General features: G+C 42.9%; 1 protein-coding gene across 1 annotated transcript; it reads right to left on the bottom strand.

Moving 5' to 3' along the window:
• Window positions 1-2325: 2325 nt before the first annotated feature.
• On the bottom strand, window positions 2326-15803 carry IL12B (interleukin 12B). Its single transcript, XM_037152266.2, has 8 exons — window positions 15773-15803; window positions 12038-12125; window positions 8384-8659; window positions 7687-7804; window positions 5841-6058; window positions 4684-4841; window positions 2972-3103; window positions 2326-2403 (listed from the first exon to the last, which is right to left on the bottom strand). Exons 2-7 carry the CDS (start codon window positions 12123-12125, stop codon window positions 2972-2974), a joined length of 990 nt encoding a protein of 329 aa, XP_037008161.2. The 5' UTR covers window positions 15773-15803; the 3' UTR covers window positions 2326-2403.
• Window positions 15804-17510: the final 1707 nt, after the last annotated feature.

Below are 17510 nucleotides of genomic sequence, written 5' to 3'. Positions count from 1 at the left end.
AACCTTAGAACTGAGGAGAGGCATTAGGGCAGAAGAAGTTGGGGGTGGGTATGGATCAGACAGCCAGTAAGGTATGTCCAGAGTCCTGCTGAAGGTCATAGGGTCACATAGCAGGGCTGGCCAGGCTCATAGCTCAGTCTCCTGGTTTCCAGTTCTAAGCTCTTTTGCCAGGACATTTGATACATTTTGTGGTGGCTAGATTCCCAATGAAAAAAGACCATCCCGGAGAAAATCTAAGAGAAAAACTCTCCATTGCGCATACCGAAATTAACCACAATGCTAAGAAGGCAGGTCAGCAAAGCACTGGGCTTGGCAGGGGCCAGAACATCTGAGCTCTGCCTCAGGCTGGTCGGCAGTTTTGGGAAAGGTCCCCAGGTCCCAGTGCTCATGAAATGTGATTAATTACCATTTTCTTCTTGATTAGCATTGTTCATTCAATCCCCAATAATGTGTTTTGATATCTCTTAGTGAAAGACCCAGTAGGAGACAAATGGTTATTAACTAACCACGTGCTATCAAGTATGGGCTTATAACACAACATGACATGTTTTCACTGTTGGATTAAGTACGATGACAGTAACTTCCCACCATCCTGTAGGCTGGGAAGAGAATATAGTAAGGGTTTCAGGGGACACTTACAATAAGGAATGTAAACAGACATCCCTATAATGACTACTTTGGCATTGCAAGGATGCCCAGATGTGCACACCTGGCTTTTGGAGATAGCAGACAACGGACTCCACTCTTGCTGATCCTACCACTTGCTCTTTCCGTGGGAGGCACCAGAAGGGAATAGGCAGCCCCTGCCCACTGACCCTTCTCTGTGGAGCCTTCCCGGGTGATTCCAGGTCAGACTGATCCTTCTCCTTTGTTCTCCCCCCAGGGTACCATATATACAAAATATTTTAGCATGTACTGGTATAGAAGTTAACTTTTCAGCTCTGTCTTATAAGCTGTGCCAGGGGTAGGCATGAGTGGGACCTATGAGATGGGGGGCTCATGACTTTACCAGGTTGATGTTTTACTTCGTGATGCTTGGGAAACTTGGAGAGTGGTTCCAGGATAAGAGATGAAGAAAGTAAAAGCAAGAGGATCCAGTCCCTAAAAAGGGCATGACACAATTCAGTGTCCTTGTAGAGTTCCCCACAGTCAGGTCGCAGGAACGGTCCCTGAGCTCAGCAAGACACTGACTCTGGGAATCCTATAAAGGGAAAGGGCAACTCTGCAAAAATGCAAATGGAATTGCTACAAGGAGGGGCAGTTCTTCATTGGTAGGAGAAAAATTTGCAGCCCTGGTAAATGTTGGGACAGGATACCCGAGTCAGCTGAGAAAGCCCAAAATATTATGCCAAAGGAAAATTACATTTTTATTAGTTCACAGTTGGAATATAAAAATAAAAACAAATGGAATCACTTTACAGAAAGCACATTCATTACTTAAAAGTAGCACCATTACTTAAGTGGTTCAGCACTTTTGGTCATATCTGCTTGTCAGGTTCACTCACGCTGACCTGTAAGAGTGATTCTTGATCATTTCTTTGCATCTGTCTGCTTTTCTTGTATGGGTATTCAGGAATAACGGGCACTTCTGACAATTTTATGACCTTAGCCATAACTACACTTATTCTTCCTCTTGAATCATAACATCTTTTTACCTTCCAGACGCTTGTGATGTCCCTGCGTCACTCTTCCACGTCTCACAGACAGATGGGGTGGGGATTGCTGCCGACGCTGAAGCTGAATTTTACCTTTTTAAAAAAAATTTTAACCCTTTCTAAATTCAGGCATCCAAAGACTAAACCTGCTTAGAAGTGCAGGTGGCCCTGAATTGTCAACACCACTTCAAGTAAATCTTCATGGATATGAGAACAAACATCTTTCCACAACCTCCTCCAGTGGGCACCTGTCTCCCTTCTCTGTTTGATTATCTCTTGTGTTCCCATCCATCACAAATACACTATGGCACTGGCATCAGAACATTGTGTTCTTACTGGTTGTCCTAAAACTGAGGCACTTGCAGCCTCAACTGAGAAGTTGTCAGTATAAATGACACATAAATTCACATTTTGCATACATAATAGGACCCATTCCATATGGATCAGGTCATAAGAGGGTGAAACACACAGATCTTGGTGCAAAAATGTTAAATAACCATAATAAATTAATAAATACATAAATATTTAAATAATAGTTGCAATGTGCTAGCTGGAAACTCTATAAATAAATTATCTGATTGTTTCAGGAGACAGCATTTAAATATAAAAAATACAACAAATATATTATGACCCTTAAAAAAAAAGCAAATTAGGTAGAAAATATCTCTTTGGGTCTGTTGCATTGTGTCTTTAAGAAATTTTGCATGTCTTCCTTTTTTCCTCCAAGTTTTCATCCTGGGAGCAGAATCTGAAAAAGAATGCCCCAAGTTTATGAGGATTAGAAAGGTAGAAGCAGGCCCTTCATATTTCACATGACACATTATCTGGGCAATTGAGCCATGGGGATTCCATGTCAGAAAGGTCCAACCCTTCCTTATGTGGCCTGGGATTTGGCTGGTGCCTTGCTCACTAGAGACTCTCTTGAAAATTTTCTTAAAAGAATGTCTGATCATGTCGTTTCCTTGTTGAAAGTCTTTCAGTGGCCCCCCCCACATCTCCCCTTGGATGAGGTTCTAATTTCTGGAAACAGCTTGCAATCCTCCTTGCTCTGACTCTTGGCTGACTCTCTCATCTTTGCATTTCCTTCTAGAAAGGCAGGACTTAATGTCTTTCTGTTTACTGCAGTATCCCTGAGCCCAGCATAGTGCCTGGAACAATATGATCATCAAATAAGTATCTGTTAATGAACAAACTTATGTTTCTGACTCTGGCACCTGTGCCAGGCATTCCCTCTTTCCTCTCCTGCACCGTCCTCCCGCACTATTTCCCTGAACCTGGGGACACTGAGTATGCAGGTCTGGGCTGGGCCTCCTCACCTAACTGCAGGACACAGATGCCCATTCGCTCCAGGGTGAGTTATAGTAGCGGTCTCGGGCTTGCACTCGGATCACGGCATCCTTGTGGCATGTGATGTGAGCTGAGGTTTTGTCTACGAAGGGTCTATCTTTCTGCAAAGGAGCAAGAAATATTTGGTAACACAGTCACAAGGCAGGCTGGGCACATTTCTGCAAAGCACCATCTCCCAAAACAAGCACACCGGGTTGCAGGACTGCAGGGGAGTACGTAGAACTCGCGCCATCTACTGACAGAAACTCTAAACATATTCAATTTTTCTATCTACAGGTATTTTGCAGGCCGTGAGGATGAAATTGGTCCAGCTTTCACCTTGTATGAAGGGCCCTTGTGCCCTTACTCTTGTACAAGATTGATGGTGGAACTGGGGCAGATTTGCACTAATTGTCCTGTGGATATTCAGAAATACCACATTCAGACAAACGTGTTCAAATCCAGGTGTTGCTCCTTACTGTGTGCCCATAAGAATATGTCTTAGGCTCTCTGTGTCTCAGATTCCTCACTTATAAAAGAGGGATAGTAATAATGCCTACCTTCCAGAGTTTTAAAAGTTAAAATAATCATGTTAAAACTCATAGCAAAAATCTCTAACCATATAGAAAGCGCTCAAAAATCTCTAACTGTATAGAAAGCACTCAGTAAATATTACCTATTAATGATACAGATTTAAAAAAAATTTTTTTTCGAGAGAGAGGGGAAGGGAAGGATAAAGAGTGGGAGAGAAATATCAATGTATGGTTGCCTCTCATGTGTCCCCTGCCTCCCCTGCCGGGATCTGGCCTGCAACCCAGGCATGTGCCTTGACTGGGAATCGAACCGCGATACTCTGGTTCGCAGGCCCGTGCTCAATCCACTGAGCTACGCCAGCCAGGGCTAATGATACAGATTTTAAGAAGGGAAGATATCAAGATTTTAAATAATATTTATGTGAAATTAACTACAGAATAACCTTTGTTCCTACAAGAAAATTCTCAGACAGTAACTGAACCACTGAGTTTCTACCAGATGCCAAATGCTATACTAAATAAGAACTTTATCCAATGATTTTAAAACTGGAGTCTGAGGAGGCTAAAACTCAATGAAAGTGCCCCTGGGGCCTTGGGATTATTGATGCCAAGGCAAGAAAACTGTAAAGTCATCATCCTAGCCTACATAAATACCAACATTCTGTGTAATAGAATAACTTCACAATATGAAGAACAGCCAAGAATTATACATTTTGGGCAAGACATAGCCTAAATCTTCTATCATCCATTATATTTACTCAGTCAAAATAATAATTTTCGGTCCCTAAAGTCCAGCTCTTCTACATCAGGGCCAGTTCTGAGTACGAGAATCAATGATCAACCAACCATACAGGAGGTGTATGGCCTTTGTGTCTGGCAGTCTGAGTTTGTGTTCTGGTTCTGTCATGGCCTAGCTGTGTGACCTTGGGCTAGTTACTTAACCTCTCTGAGCTTTCCTGGCGTCATTAGTGAAGTTGTGATAATAATACTGCATGTCTTTGTAGAGTTCTGTGAGGACTAGTTGAGATAAACGTGTAAAACCCTTAACATAGTTTCAGGCACAGAGACGGTACTAGATAAACACTAGCTGTTATCACCGTTCATCTCCTCCCCGGCTGGGTCTGCACAAACCTGACCACAGAATACGTGGCACCTGAATCACATCTTACCTTTTCTCTCTTGTTCTTGCCCTGAACCTGAAGAGAAAATGTCAGGGAGAAGTAGGAATGTGGGGTGCTCCAGGTGTCAGGGTACTCCCAGCTGACCTCCACCTGTCGGGAATTCTTTAATGGCTTCACCTGCAGGTTCTTGGGTGGATCTGGTTTGACTGTGGGAGAAGATAAAAACACCCATTATTTTTCTAGAAGGACTTTGGAGAAGGAGTTCTGGACCACTTGCACCTATGACCAGCTGTGAGGGCATAAGATAGGTATTGAACTTCTCTGAGCATGTGGCTGGCAGACATGAGGCTCTTCTGTGGCTGGTGCTCATGCCAGTGCCTGTGGAAGGCAGCTGCATCCTTCAGGGCTGAACCTGAGAGAGGTTTAGAATCCTCCTCTCTGCATAATCAGGTGGACCCTGGCTGTGGACCCAGTCACCATAGTGCTCAGAAGGAAGTTCTTAGAGACAGGACTCTCATATCTGAGCCATTGGGGAAGGACCACCCTACCCTTTCTGTTCAGTCCCCCTCTTTGCACCAGACTTGGAACCAAGCTGAGCCTCTTGCTGCAGATTAGGTAAGAGATTTCCCAGTTAGTGCTCTTCCTCCAACCCATCAAGGGCAGTCTCTCCACAAACACTAGAGCAAGTTCTGTGGTTCTCTCACTCTGTATTTCAATGGATAAATGGTAAAGGAAATGAAAAGTCTCCATCTGCCAATTTAAAAATAATGATGTCCATTTTTGAGGGGGTTTTATTCTCTTTTCAAATGCTAGCGAAAGATGGGCTTGGAGTCATTGAAGTTGGTAGGGAAGCATAGGAATGGTTCTGCATAGGAATGTCATGCTGAAGAGGCTGCTTTGGAATCACCACGGAAGCTGTCTGGGCAGCAGAACAGACATTTAGCCAAGAGCCTGCTTTTTCCTGAGGGTCAGATCTGGGTCTAAGTTGCTAGCAGTGAGATCTGGGACAAGTTGTTTAACTTTTTTTGAGACTTAGTTTCCTCTTCCTTGAAATGCAGATGACAGTATCTACATTGTACTTTGGGAGAGGGTTGCTGAATAAAACGGGTAATGTGTGCAACCCCTTAACCCAGTGCACGGGGCATTGCGAACATGTGGCAAATGTCATCTCTCTTTATGAAGCACATAGACTCAAGCAAACTCACTGATGTCCCTGATGAAGAAGCTGCTGGTATAGTTTTCATACTTGAGCTTGTGAACAGCATCCACCACGACTTCGATGGGCAGCCTCTCCTCGGCAGCTGGGCAGGCACTGCCCTCCTGGCACTCCACCGTGTACTTCCTATACTCCCTGTGGTCCACTCTGACCTTCTCTGCCGAGAGTGTTGCCGCTCCACAGGTCACTCCTCGGGGGTCAGAGGAACTGAAATCACAGACAGACATATCCTGTGTCATATGTTGTGGGCGAGTTCCTAGCGGTTGTAATGGTCTGAGGTCACAGTTTCTCTGATTCATTTGATTTCCTCCCAGGCAGTAAGAACCTGCCCTCCTGCACCCTGAGAACAAGTGTTTCAGGGGTAGTGCAAATGTCTAGAAACAACCCTGCACTTAGATGCTGCTGGCCAAAATGAATCTGGGAGATTTGGGATCCGGAGCCTCTGGTTACATCTCCTGATTAAAATTTTTATTTCATTCTCCCATTTTAATTACAAAACCATACATGCTAATTTTAAAAAATTAAAGAGATGTATATAAAGGAAACCTGTGTGCCTCTTTTAATCCCAGTCCCCCTTTTTACTCTACTCTCATTCCCCAGATATAAACATTATTCATATATGCAAATATGTATTATATATATTTATATGTAAATATATGCTATATATTGTTATAAAATAAATATAGTATTTATATTATGTTTTTGTATACATATATAATATATAAAAGTGATATTTATAATTGGGGAGTGGGATTAGGGTTAAAACGGGGATTGAATATAAATACATCTTCTATTCCAACAGAACTTTTCTGTGAATATTCAAAGCAATTATATGTTCACATTTTTATGCATATGTACACATTTTTGTCTATATAAACAGATTTTATTTTTATGAAATAAAAGGATAAAATTATACATATATATATATACATATATATATGTTTTTGTAACTATTTTTTCCATGTCTGAAGGCATTATGGGGAGTGCTCCATGACAGACCATAGGCACTTGAGTTATTTTGAAGATAGCACATTAAGCTGCAGAGTGCAATAGACCACACTGTATTTGACCTTTCCCCTGCTGATTGCCAGAAGCATCCCAGTGAATGTTTGCCTCTATGTCTTTGTGCACTTGTATAATAAGCATTTCTTTAGTAAGCATTTTCATTCTAGAGATAGAGTAGTGAGACCCCAGAGGTTCCTCAGGTGAATAGAGGCCATGCCAGGATGATCACCCAGGTTCACTCCATCTCCTACATTGTTTGGGAACTTAGATGATGAGTAAGGTCACATGTTAGAGGGGCTAACATAGGTTCTGTAGTATGGGACTCGATTTCCCAGGGACAGTCCAAGTGTTCTGGGCAAACAGTGAACTTGAGGTGAGTGGTGTTCGCAGAAGAAGTTGTTGCAGAGGCCCTGGGAAAATTCCTTGAGGCCTCAGGGCTTTCAGTGCATCCGTGCCCTAGACCTTTTGTTTCTATTTTTGATTCAAGGTGCAGTTTTGGCAAAAGTCATTTATAGCTTCAATTTATCCTTTCATCCCTCCCCAAGGTGCTATAAGCCCTAATGAAGCATTGCCAGGCAGTTTGGATGAGTGGGTTCAAACACAGCTGAGGCTGTGTCCATGTTCTAATGCACACATTTGTTCAGGCAGTCAGCTTAGATTTCCATGTCCTGTCCCCACCTTAGGCAGGGGGGTGGGCATTGAAAAAATATGGATTTGACTTTGTTTTCTCCCTTAGCATTAACTGAAAGGCCATTGCTAGGTCACCTTTATTTTCTTAATGAAATAGTAGTTCTAGCAAAACACCAAGAAACCAGAGTGGTTTCACTTACCCCCTGCTGCTTTTCACACTGAATTTCAGATCAGTACTGATCGCTGTCAGCCACCAGCAGGTGAAATGTCCAGAATAATTCTTTGCTTCACATTTTAGAAAGGTCTTATTTTTGGGCTCTGGAATCAAAAAGAACAACAATTCAACATTTGGAGGTTTTTTAAAGAAAGATTTTGATTATGATTAACACAGGCCACCAAATACTGCAAAAGGGAAGATCTTCCACTAAAGTCCATGGAAAAGGATGCTGCTCTCTGGCAGGCAGTTCAGCGAGGACTGGGAGAGTCTCAATAGGTAGTTGACTCTGCAGGGCATACTATACATCTAACATACCGAAGGGGGTATTAGTTTTTTTCAAGGCTGTCAACCCAGTACTGAATTATACACTGTGTATGTTGGTTAACTAACTTTCATTACTCTCTCAGTGATATCACTGTGACTTAAAGAAACCTCAGTAAAAGCATCCAGACTCACCATGAAACTCTCTCAACATGAGATTTTGATGGCTGATAACTCAAGGTGTCTAGCAGAGGAAAACCAAAGCAAAGGAAGTTGTAGGTTTTAAGTGGTTTCAGTAAGGAACTTGATTACTTACTTCACTAGCTATACTGATAGTGTCTTATCTTTAAGATTTTTAATTTTTATATTTCTTATGGAGAAAAAGAAAAAACTGATACTGTCCAAGGGAATGGAATTACCTTTCTGATCTTTTAAAATATCAGTGGACCAAATTCCATCTTCGCTTTTGTGAAGCAGAAGGAGAGAATGGCGGAGAACCTCGCCTCCCTTGTGACAGGTATACTGGCCAGCATTTCCAAACTCTTTGACTTGGATGGTCAAGTTTTTGCCGGAGCCTAAGACATCACTGCTCTGGTCCGAGCTCCATGTGATGCCATCTTCTTCAGGGGTATCGCAGGTGAGGACCACTGTTTCTCCAGGGGCATCAGGATACCAGTCCAATTCTACAACATAAACTGGGGAGCACAGAGAGTGGAGAGCTGTGCTGTAAGCTCCATACACTCTGAGACTGTGTACTTTGAACTCCCTGGGCATCTGCTTTACTGAAGCACAGCCTTGCCTTTAGCAGCAAATGCTTGCTGAAATGACCTTCTGGTACTGGGCCCTACATGGGCTCAAAATTATGGAAGAGAGACCCAAAGTTATGAAAGTTTTATAAATCCCTGACCAGCATGGCTCCGTTGGCCATTGTCCCACAAAGCAAAAGGTCACTGGTTCAATTCCTCGTCAGGGCACATGCCTGGGTTTCAGGTTGGGTCTCTGGTCAGGGCTTGTATGAGAGGCAACCAATCAATGTTTCCCTATGTTTCTCTCCCTCTCTTTCTCTCTCCCTTCCTCTCTCTCAAAATAAGAGTTTTGTAGACGCCATCGATTTGTTAAATGGCAGGCTGCTGTTAATAATCAACATTTGATTAGCTGGCATATGAAGAAGGCCTTGATACACTGGAAAATGCAAACTGCACAAGAGTCTTTTGCTGAAGGCCTGGTGGAGATAAGACACTTCGAGTACAATTTCAGTCTCATAGGAAATAAGACAGGGCACAGAATGTCAAGAAAGACTGACCAGAAATGAGATCCTATCTCCACTAGCTGGCTGGAGGACTACATCATAGGTTTGACAGTGAGGATTAAATGGAAAAAAAAAAAGTATATAGAACATTTAGCACAGTGCCTGCTTCAGTAAACTCAGTGTTAGTTGTTACTGTTATTCATAGACCAAAGGGTCAGGCCCCTACACAGAGAAACTGTCTTACCACTTCCTATGGGGATTTTAGTATTTCCTTTCTACTACGTGAAACTCACCAATGGAAATTTTATTGTCTCTGTAGTTTTGTAAAAGCTATTTCACACTCTTATGAGGCAGTAGGTCTTAGTCTTCCCATTTTACAGAGGTGAGTACTGAGACCATGAGGCTAAGCAAGGTTACAACACGTTAGAAGCACGAGAGCTGTATCTCAGACTGTCTTGTCTCCTTGGCTTTGCATTGGGTATCTAGTGCCAGCATCTAAACTGGCACTCAAAGAATGGCTTAGTACATAGTATTTCAAAGAGGGTTTCACATCAAAGCCCCACTCATGCATTGGTTATTAATTAAATAGAATCAATGTGGCACTTCTCGAACCATGATCATCAGACCACCATAAGCAGCATCACCCAGGAATCTCTTAGAAATGCAGATTCTCAGTCGCGGAACCGAGAACTATGGGATGGGCCCAGTGATCTGTTTTTTCATGCTCTCCAGATGGTTTTGATGTCTGCCGTGAGGGTCCCTGGGATTAAGAGCCTGGAGTCACATATGTCTGGGTTTAGAGTCAGCTCTGTCTCTTATTCTGCTCTGTGGCTTTGGACAAGGCCTTCAGTTATTCTAAGCTTTGGCATCATTGTCTTTAAAATTAGCAAAATATTAGTACTTGCTTCAGAAGGTTAAGATGTGGATTATACAAGCCTATCCTATAAGAGCTTAACATAGTGCCCTTAAATGCTCTTTAACTGGTGGCTCTTGTTATTAGTGTTCAAATGTAAAGCATTGTGGAATATAAAGTTCTCATTTTACATCAAAGGGATTTACAACTCTTTTTTTTTTTTTTATCTTTAGAGGGGAAGGGAAGAAGAGAGGGAGAGAAACATCAATGTATGGTTGCCTTTCATGCATCCCCTGCTGGGAACTGGCCTTCAGGAAACCGGCCTGCAACCCCGGTATGTGCCCTGACTGGGAATCGAACCACGATTGTCTGGTTCGCAGGCCCGCGCTCAATCCACTGAGCTACATCAGCCAGGGCTAGGATTTACAACTCTTGAATGAATAACAAAGACAGGAGGTAAAAAGCGTCTGTGGCCCAGCTCTTTGGCTATGTGGCATGAACTCACGTGGCACTTTCTACTTTCTCTAGCTTTTCTCTATTCCACTGATGACTGAGCATCATGGCTATTTTCTGTCATAACTAAGACTCAGAAGCTCTGGGGCACCTTTGCTCAAGAGTAGGTGAAAACAGCTTTAACGGGGAGCCCGGTGAGGAGCCTCTGGAACGTAGTGCTTGGCTTCATCTCATCTGGTCTCCATAGTCACAAGCCCTCCTAGGGCTTCTCACACTGACTTTCAGAAATTTCTGTGGTTTACCAAATTAGAAGTAACCAAGGGTTAACTCTGCAAGAGGCAAGGTTTCCGAGCTCACTAAAACTCCCATGGTTGGAAGGGATTTGGTGTAACCATCTGGCTCAGACCTTTGCTCTTCCTCAGGGAGGCAACCCTCCTGGGGCAGAGGGGAGGAAGGCTGGATTTTGATTTCCTGAAATTATTAAGAATAGAGGAATAGTTCAAAGTTTCTTTTTGTACTCTCCTATCAAGCAGTTATTTATGCTCACCAGTAGAAGAGTCTTCATTTTAATTTATGCTTATTTTTTTCTCAGTTCTCTGAGGATATAGGAAACAATGACTAATATCCTTCTTTTAAAATTTTCTTCAAGCACAAGGGCACAGGCTTTGAAGAAAGACATAATTGAGATCAAGTCCCCATTCCATCCTTACCATCCTGTGTGAAATTGGGTAAATTGCCTAATCTCTGTAGCCTGTATTTTCAACATCTATAAAATGGGGTAAAAACAGTCCCTATTTCATGTGGTTGTTGTGAGAATTAAATGAGATAGTATGTACAAATAAATATTAAGTATTATTATTATACAATTAAAGACAGTATTGTCAACTTATTATGTTGGCTTCAATAAGAAACATCTGAGGATCTCTCAGAAACAATTAACAATCAGTTAATACATTAACAGTCTACGGAGAATGTATCACTTTGTAACCCCTGGTTTATAGTTGAGGAAACTCAGGCTCAGAGGTGACCCTCCTCAAAGTCACATAATATATGCCAGAACCAGCCTGCGAACCCAAGTTACTGTGAGCCTAAATGCTATACTTTCCCCGGAGTGCATGGTCAGAGGTATGTCGTCTAGGTGCCAACCGAGGAGGCGGTGTCATGTGGTGGAGTGGGAAATGATAGAGCACAGTCACTATCGCTAAACTTTTCAAATCCTTCACTTTGGAATTTTAATTGTATTACACATTTGGTTTTAGTAACACTGGCAAAGCCCCTGTCTGTCTCTTTTCCCACCACAGTCCACAGAAAGCTCCTTCTCTGCCATCTAATATGAAAGCCAAACACCTTCACCAGTGAAAGAAGGACACATGGCCCGTGTTTTCCTAGAGTCATCACTTTGGATAGGAAGCCCCAAAGCACAGGTGCCCATTTCAGTCTGATTCCCTTCCCCCCCAGGGGCTGCCTGAGAGTTCTGGCCTAGATCTGGCCTCCTTGGAGAATAGGGAGTCTAGTTACCATCTTTCTCCAGTTCCCATATGGCCAGGAGAGGAGATGCCAGGAAAACCAGGGACAAGCAGGAGAGGACCAACTGCTGCTGATGCATCTGTAGGAGGGAGAGGAAGAGAGGAAGAGAAAGAGGAAAAGAGAAGAAGAGGAAAGAGACTGTCAATCACTATTCAGTTACCATTAGAAACCATATTCACATTCTGTGCACATTGCCTTTAATCTTCATTTTCTACTTCCTTCTCTACACCGTCAGGTTAATACTAAGTGAATTATAGGAACCCTTATGCCAGTCTCTGGGCAAGCACATCTCCAAACAGAGAATAGACTAGGTGAGGCTGAAAGAGATCTAAAGCCAGCCTTCTGATATAATCCTCTTATTTGTAAGATAAGAAACCTAAGGATCAGAGAAAGAACTTGTCTGGATCAACATTCAGCAGTTATTTACTTGATACTTACTATGTAAAGGGCACTGAGCTAGAGCATTTGGAAGTAAAAAAAGTGTTTACCTGGATCGTGCCTTTTAGGAGCAAATGCTTTCATTCAACAAATATTTATTAAGTCAGGGTGTTAAATGCCTGCCCTCTGGTTGGAGAGATAAGCTACTGAACTGTAGCACAAGGCAGTGTGTGCGGTGACACCAGGGCTAAAGGACTTCGGCCGGGGAGGAGAGGCAATATAGAGGCAATCTTTCAAAGTCTGCCAATGACCTGGTCACCAATCCTTGTCGGGATTTAGTTTCTCTCCTTGTTTAGACTATAATTGCTCCAAACTGAAAGATTACTCCCTCCCACATAATGTAACCAAGTGGTTCTCAAATTTGAGCATAAGTCAGCATAACTGGGAAGACTTTTTAAAACACTGATTGCTGAGTCCCACACCCCAGAGTCTTATTCACCAGCTCTGGGGTTGGGACCTGAGACTCCGCATTCCTAAAAGGTTTCCAGGCAAAGCTGATGTTGCTGGTCCAGGGACCACCTTTTGAACCACTATTTAACCCATGTTCAGGTTCCTGGGGCCTCTGAAAATCAAGATGTTCCATGGGAGAAGACCATAACATAGTGTGACATGTCCACCATGAATGAATGAAATACGTAATTTTCTAGTAAATCAGGCACTGTCTTATATTGAAACTCAATCTAGATTAGTACCCAGGATTTATGAAAATCTTTAGACTCTGAAAATTACCCCTCCACGCCCTGTGAATTAGATAGAGATGAATATTATTTAGTTTCAGGCTGAAACACATCCATCTGTCTTGGAGATCACCCATGGTCTGCAGCAACATAGTTTCAGAAACCACTGTCTAAATCATATGAAGAACAAGACTCAAAATTTTCAGCCAATACCTTAAAAATGAGCATCTCTTGTTTGATGTGACTGAATATTGACAAGTCATGGCTGTGTCAGGACTGCCCCTGATCCTAGGGAAACCTTGCCATGCACTCTGTTCCCATTGATCGCAGAGGCTGAGACAGGGCTAGAAGCAGGCCTTCCCATGCACTGTCAGTGCTTTTGTCACTGCAGCAGGGAGCTTTCAGGGGCACGTCTGCCTGTTTAGTTCAAGCTGTGACTGTAGCAAAGCTTGAGTTGCTACAGAGCATCAGTTAGTACATTCATAGGCTTGGAGTCAAGCGGCTATGGGCTTCAGTTCTGGTCCCACCACTCACTAGTTGCGTGATGCTGGTCAAATTACTCTCTGCACCTCAGTCTCCTCATATATAAAATGGACACAATACCCATCTCAAAGGGAAACTGCAGTGAGATGATATGTTATGGAAGATAACCAATAAGAGGTTAGGGAAAAGGAAGAGAAAAGGAAGTTGGCATCTCTTTGTTTCATACATAATGCAGAGACAAAAAGTTGTGCCTGGCTATAGGGAAATGTCATAGATGTATTGCAATCACACAGGCCTGTAAAACCCAGATTTCAGCACTCTGGGGAGGGAAACGACAGAGATTCCTGGCATCTCCTTGAATGTTCTCTTGAAGCTGGGGTTTTCCTTTCTATTATGTGCCCAGCACTTCCTTTCTGTACCTCAGATACATTTGAGAATTCAGGTAAATGGCACTTTAGGATCGAGGGAGATCTGATGCCCGTTCTAAGAAACAGCTTTCATTTTGGTTATCACCTACATTTTAAACCGCAGATCACTGGCAGGGGGTGGGACCCAGGGGAAACAGAAAGGGGGCCAACCTGTAGTTACCCCGTGGTTCCCTGGACCAGCTGATAGCAGGGGGCTGCCTCCCACAGCATCCCAAGTTCGGGAGGCTTGAGGGTTAATTTTCTTTTCATGCCATTTCATAGGTTTTCTAAACTCTTGAAACCTTGTATGAAGGATGCAGGGAATCTAGGGCCTTTGATATGTTAAGGCTCCCTTGTGCCAGTACCAAACATGGGTATGACAGTAACACTTGGGCATCTCTTTCTCAATTTTTACTTTATTACTTTTTAATTAGAAGAGAGAATTATTATTGAAAAACAAAAAGACATAGTCACACAAGGCATAGCACTTTCAAAGGGCCCTGGTTCTAGAGCCAGGCAGGCCCTGCAGCGGCATCTAGCTCTGCCACTCATTAGTTATGTGACTCTGGGTAGGCCACTTGTGAATCCTCAAACTCTGAGTCTGTGAAATGGGTGTTTTGTGTGGTGAGGAGTGAATGAAGTAATTCATGTAGAGTGTCCAGATGGTGCCATTTGCTGTCGCAGAGCCCCACCCCTCATTTCATGGCACTTTCTACAATTACATAGTTACTTATTTAATGTATAGTTACTTCCCTGCCACACTGAGCTTTTTGATGTTAGAGATCATGTCTGTCTTTTTTCATACTGTATCCCAGACTTTAGCATATAGGGATTTCATGAATTATTAGAAAAAGCAACAAATGTACAGAAATCATAAAATTTCAGGTCCCAGTAAAATAAATCTAAAAGGCCACTTTCTAACATCTTGAAATTCCATATTTGAAAAAAGTGGGCAGTCACCTGGGGTTTGGTAATTTCTTTGTTAGAAATGATATTTTAACCTAATCATTATTATTTAAAATTTTTTTCAGATCATTATTATTTTTAACCTGAAATTGTTGCACACAATATACTTGAGCAAGTATAAGATACCACCAGCACAGAAAAGATTACCATTTTTTCTTCTCACAGATTTTAAAGTTCTTCAAAAAGTAGATTTAAATAATAGCAGTTGCTTTTCATTTTTTAAGTGGGCTCAAGTTAGTTAATCCACTTGAACTGATACCTCAGATATCAATCTGATTAATAAGCCCATCCCAAATATGGGAGCATGTATGCTATGTAACATAAATTATGAGGTAAAAGTATGAATTCAGTTATTTGTTGAATAAATAATTATTCAATTATTGATTCATTATTATTTAATGAATGAAAGGCTTTAAAAAAGTTTACCATACTAAGGCAAGCAACACTCTAACTTTGTACAGTACATTGACTGATGGGCATTGGTATTGAGGAACACATTTATATACATACCACTTTTTAACAAGATAAAAAACAAACCTTTCTATAAAATGTGCATTAGTGCACAAACCTTGGTAGACAATTACTATTAGTTGACTTTCTAAATTGATACATTATACATGAGTCCCCAAAGTGTCCTGGCAGGTAATTCACCAGGAATGCTTCCAGGAATCCACCCATCCACAATGCCAGACAGAGGGGTAGCAGTCATGGTACAGTCCTGTGGAGGGGCTGGCAGGGGCCAGGGAAGTGCTTACCTTGCTTCTGGCCGAGACACAGAGTTCACTGGATCTGAAACCCTTGTTTCTTCTCTTCTGTTGCTGCTGCTACTGGAGCTTATATACTCTGCTCTTACCAAGCTTTCTGATGGAAACTTAAACTAGAAACTGACTTGTTCTAAGTTGCAACACTGAAAACAACTCTCAAAACCTTCTGGGGGAATTTCAACAAGTTCCTTTTTTTTCCCTGTGTGTATTAATAATGCTGAAGGAACACAACATCAAAATCCCAGGTAATGAACTAAGAGGAAATGACTTTTGGGTGGGGGAAAATGAAGGAGATAGGATGCTGTCTTCTCTGGCTTGGCATCATAGCCAAGGTGCCTAGAGACAGCAAGCAGTAGGCAACTTCCCTGGGCTCCCCAGCTTAGAGAAGAAGGAAGGCAGAGGATTGGGCATGAAGAAGGATGAGGTCACACAGGAGGCTGAGTTCAGGTCAAGATGGAGCAATTTTATGCTAGAGGGCCCCAAAGCAAAGTCTGTGGTATTTTTGAAGTAAGAGGATGAGATGAGGGGCAAAGAGCTTAGTATATCTGGAGCATCCTACCATACATTTTTCCTTTAACATCTGGATTTCAGGGATATACAATTACCACACGTTGTGGCTCCATACACCACACACACACACACACACACACGTGTGCGTGCATGCGTACATTCACCCCAGCACATTCACATAGACACAGACCTGGGGAGATGATAAAAATGTGTGTATTACTAATAAGACTGAAATGTGTAAAGAGACACGGCCTACACTCATAGGTACTTGCTCATACAGACAAATAGGAGCAGAAAGTGAAATACCCACAGGCAGACATAGAGCCAACTCATGCCTGCCACCCTCGACATACCCCCATAGGCACCTAGAGTATACCCTCACACTCATTTGCACAAAGATCTGTGGCTCCAGGAGCTCTATGCATATGCACAATATTAGCTGAATTATATAGAAATTCCTAGCGGAATTTAACATCACCAAGAAGGGTGGAAGATTGTCTTTAAACCATCAGTGACACCAAGAGCAGGCCGACAGAAACGGGCCGTACCCAGAGCCGCCGACAGAGGGCGCCGCTGCAAGGCAGTGTCCAAATGGCCAGCTCTGGGAACTCACCCGGATGAGGCAACTTCTCCATCCCAGCGCCAGGACCCCAGTCCATGCCTAGGGGGAAGTTCCTGGGGCCTGGGCGAGTTTCAGGTGGGGCGCAGATTCCCGTGATAACTTTCTGTTCGGTCTCGGTGCGGGGGTGCAAGGAGGGGGTGCGAGGTGGGGGGTGGTGAGAATGGGAAACCTAGGCGAGAGCGGCCCAGCTTCCCAGTCTCACACTTCCTCCCTCCCTTTGTCCTGAGCATGGGAGTGAGGGGCGCTTAGCTGGCAGTCCCACTGGTGATCAGACCCTGTGCCCTGGCTTGAGCCCAGACGTTACCTCCAGCTCCGAGTACCTTCTCCCATCTCCTCTGTCCTCTTGGCTTCCCAAAATTTTGCCACCTAGGCTTCAAGTAAAACGGTTGCACAAGAAAGCAAAACAACCTGTATCCAAGACACATGATTACGTGAACAAAGTAGATTGCATTGTTTACTGGTTGTATGATACCATTTGTGTGTGTGTCAGTGCACATGCACTTTTTAAAATGCTCATGCCTGAGTGATGGGGAAGGGTTCTTCCCACTGTTCCCTTTTTACAGTTGACCTTTGAAAAACACCGGGTTAGTGGCACTG

This window comes from Artibeus jamaicensis, unplaced genomic scaffold (assembly GCF_021234435.1).
Source record: "Artibeus jamaicensis isolate MK-2021 breed Jamaican fruit bat unplaced genomic scaffold, CSHL_Jam_final contig_432, whole genome shotgun sequence".
Classification (NCBI taxonomy): Eukaryota; Metazoa; Chordata; class Mammalia; order Chiroptera; family Phyllostomidae; genus Artibeus; species Artibeus jamaicensis.
Note: the sequence above shows the minus strand (reverse complement) of the source record. Positions and strands in the feature narration are given on the sequence as shown.

Coding starts and splice junctions, on each gene's coding strand:
- IL12B (XM_037152266.2), bottom strand. CDS start 12,125: ATGCATCAGCAGCAGTTGGTCCTCTCCTGCTTGTCCCTGGTTTTCCTG. Junction 8,660..12,037: donor ATGGGAACTGGAGAAAGATG/GTAACTAGACTC, acceptor TGTGCTCCCCAG/TTTATGTTGTAGAATTGGAC. Junction 4,842..5,840: donor CTTCTTCATCAGGGACATCA/GTGAGTTTGCTT, acceptor CTTCTCCCACAG/TCAAACCAGATCCACCCAAG.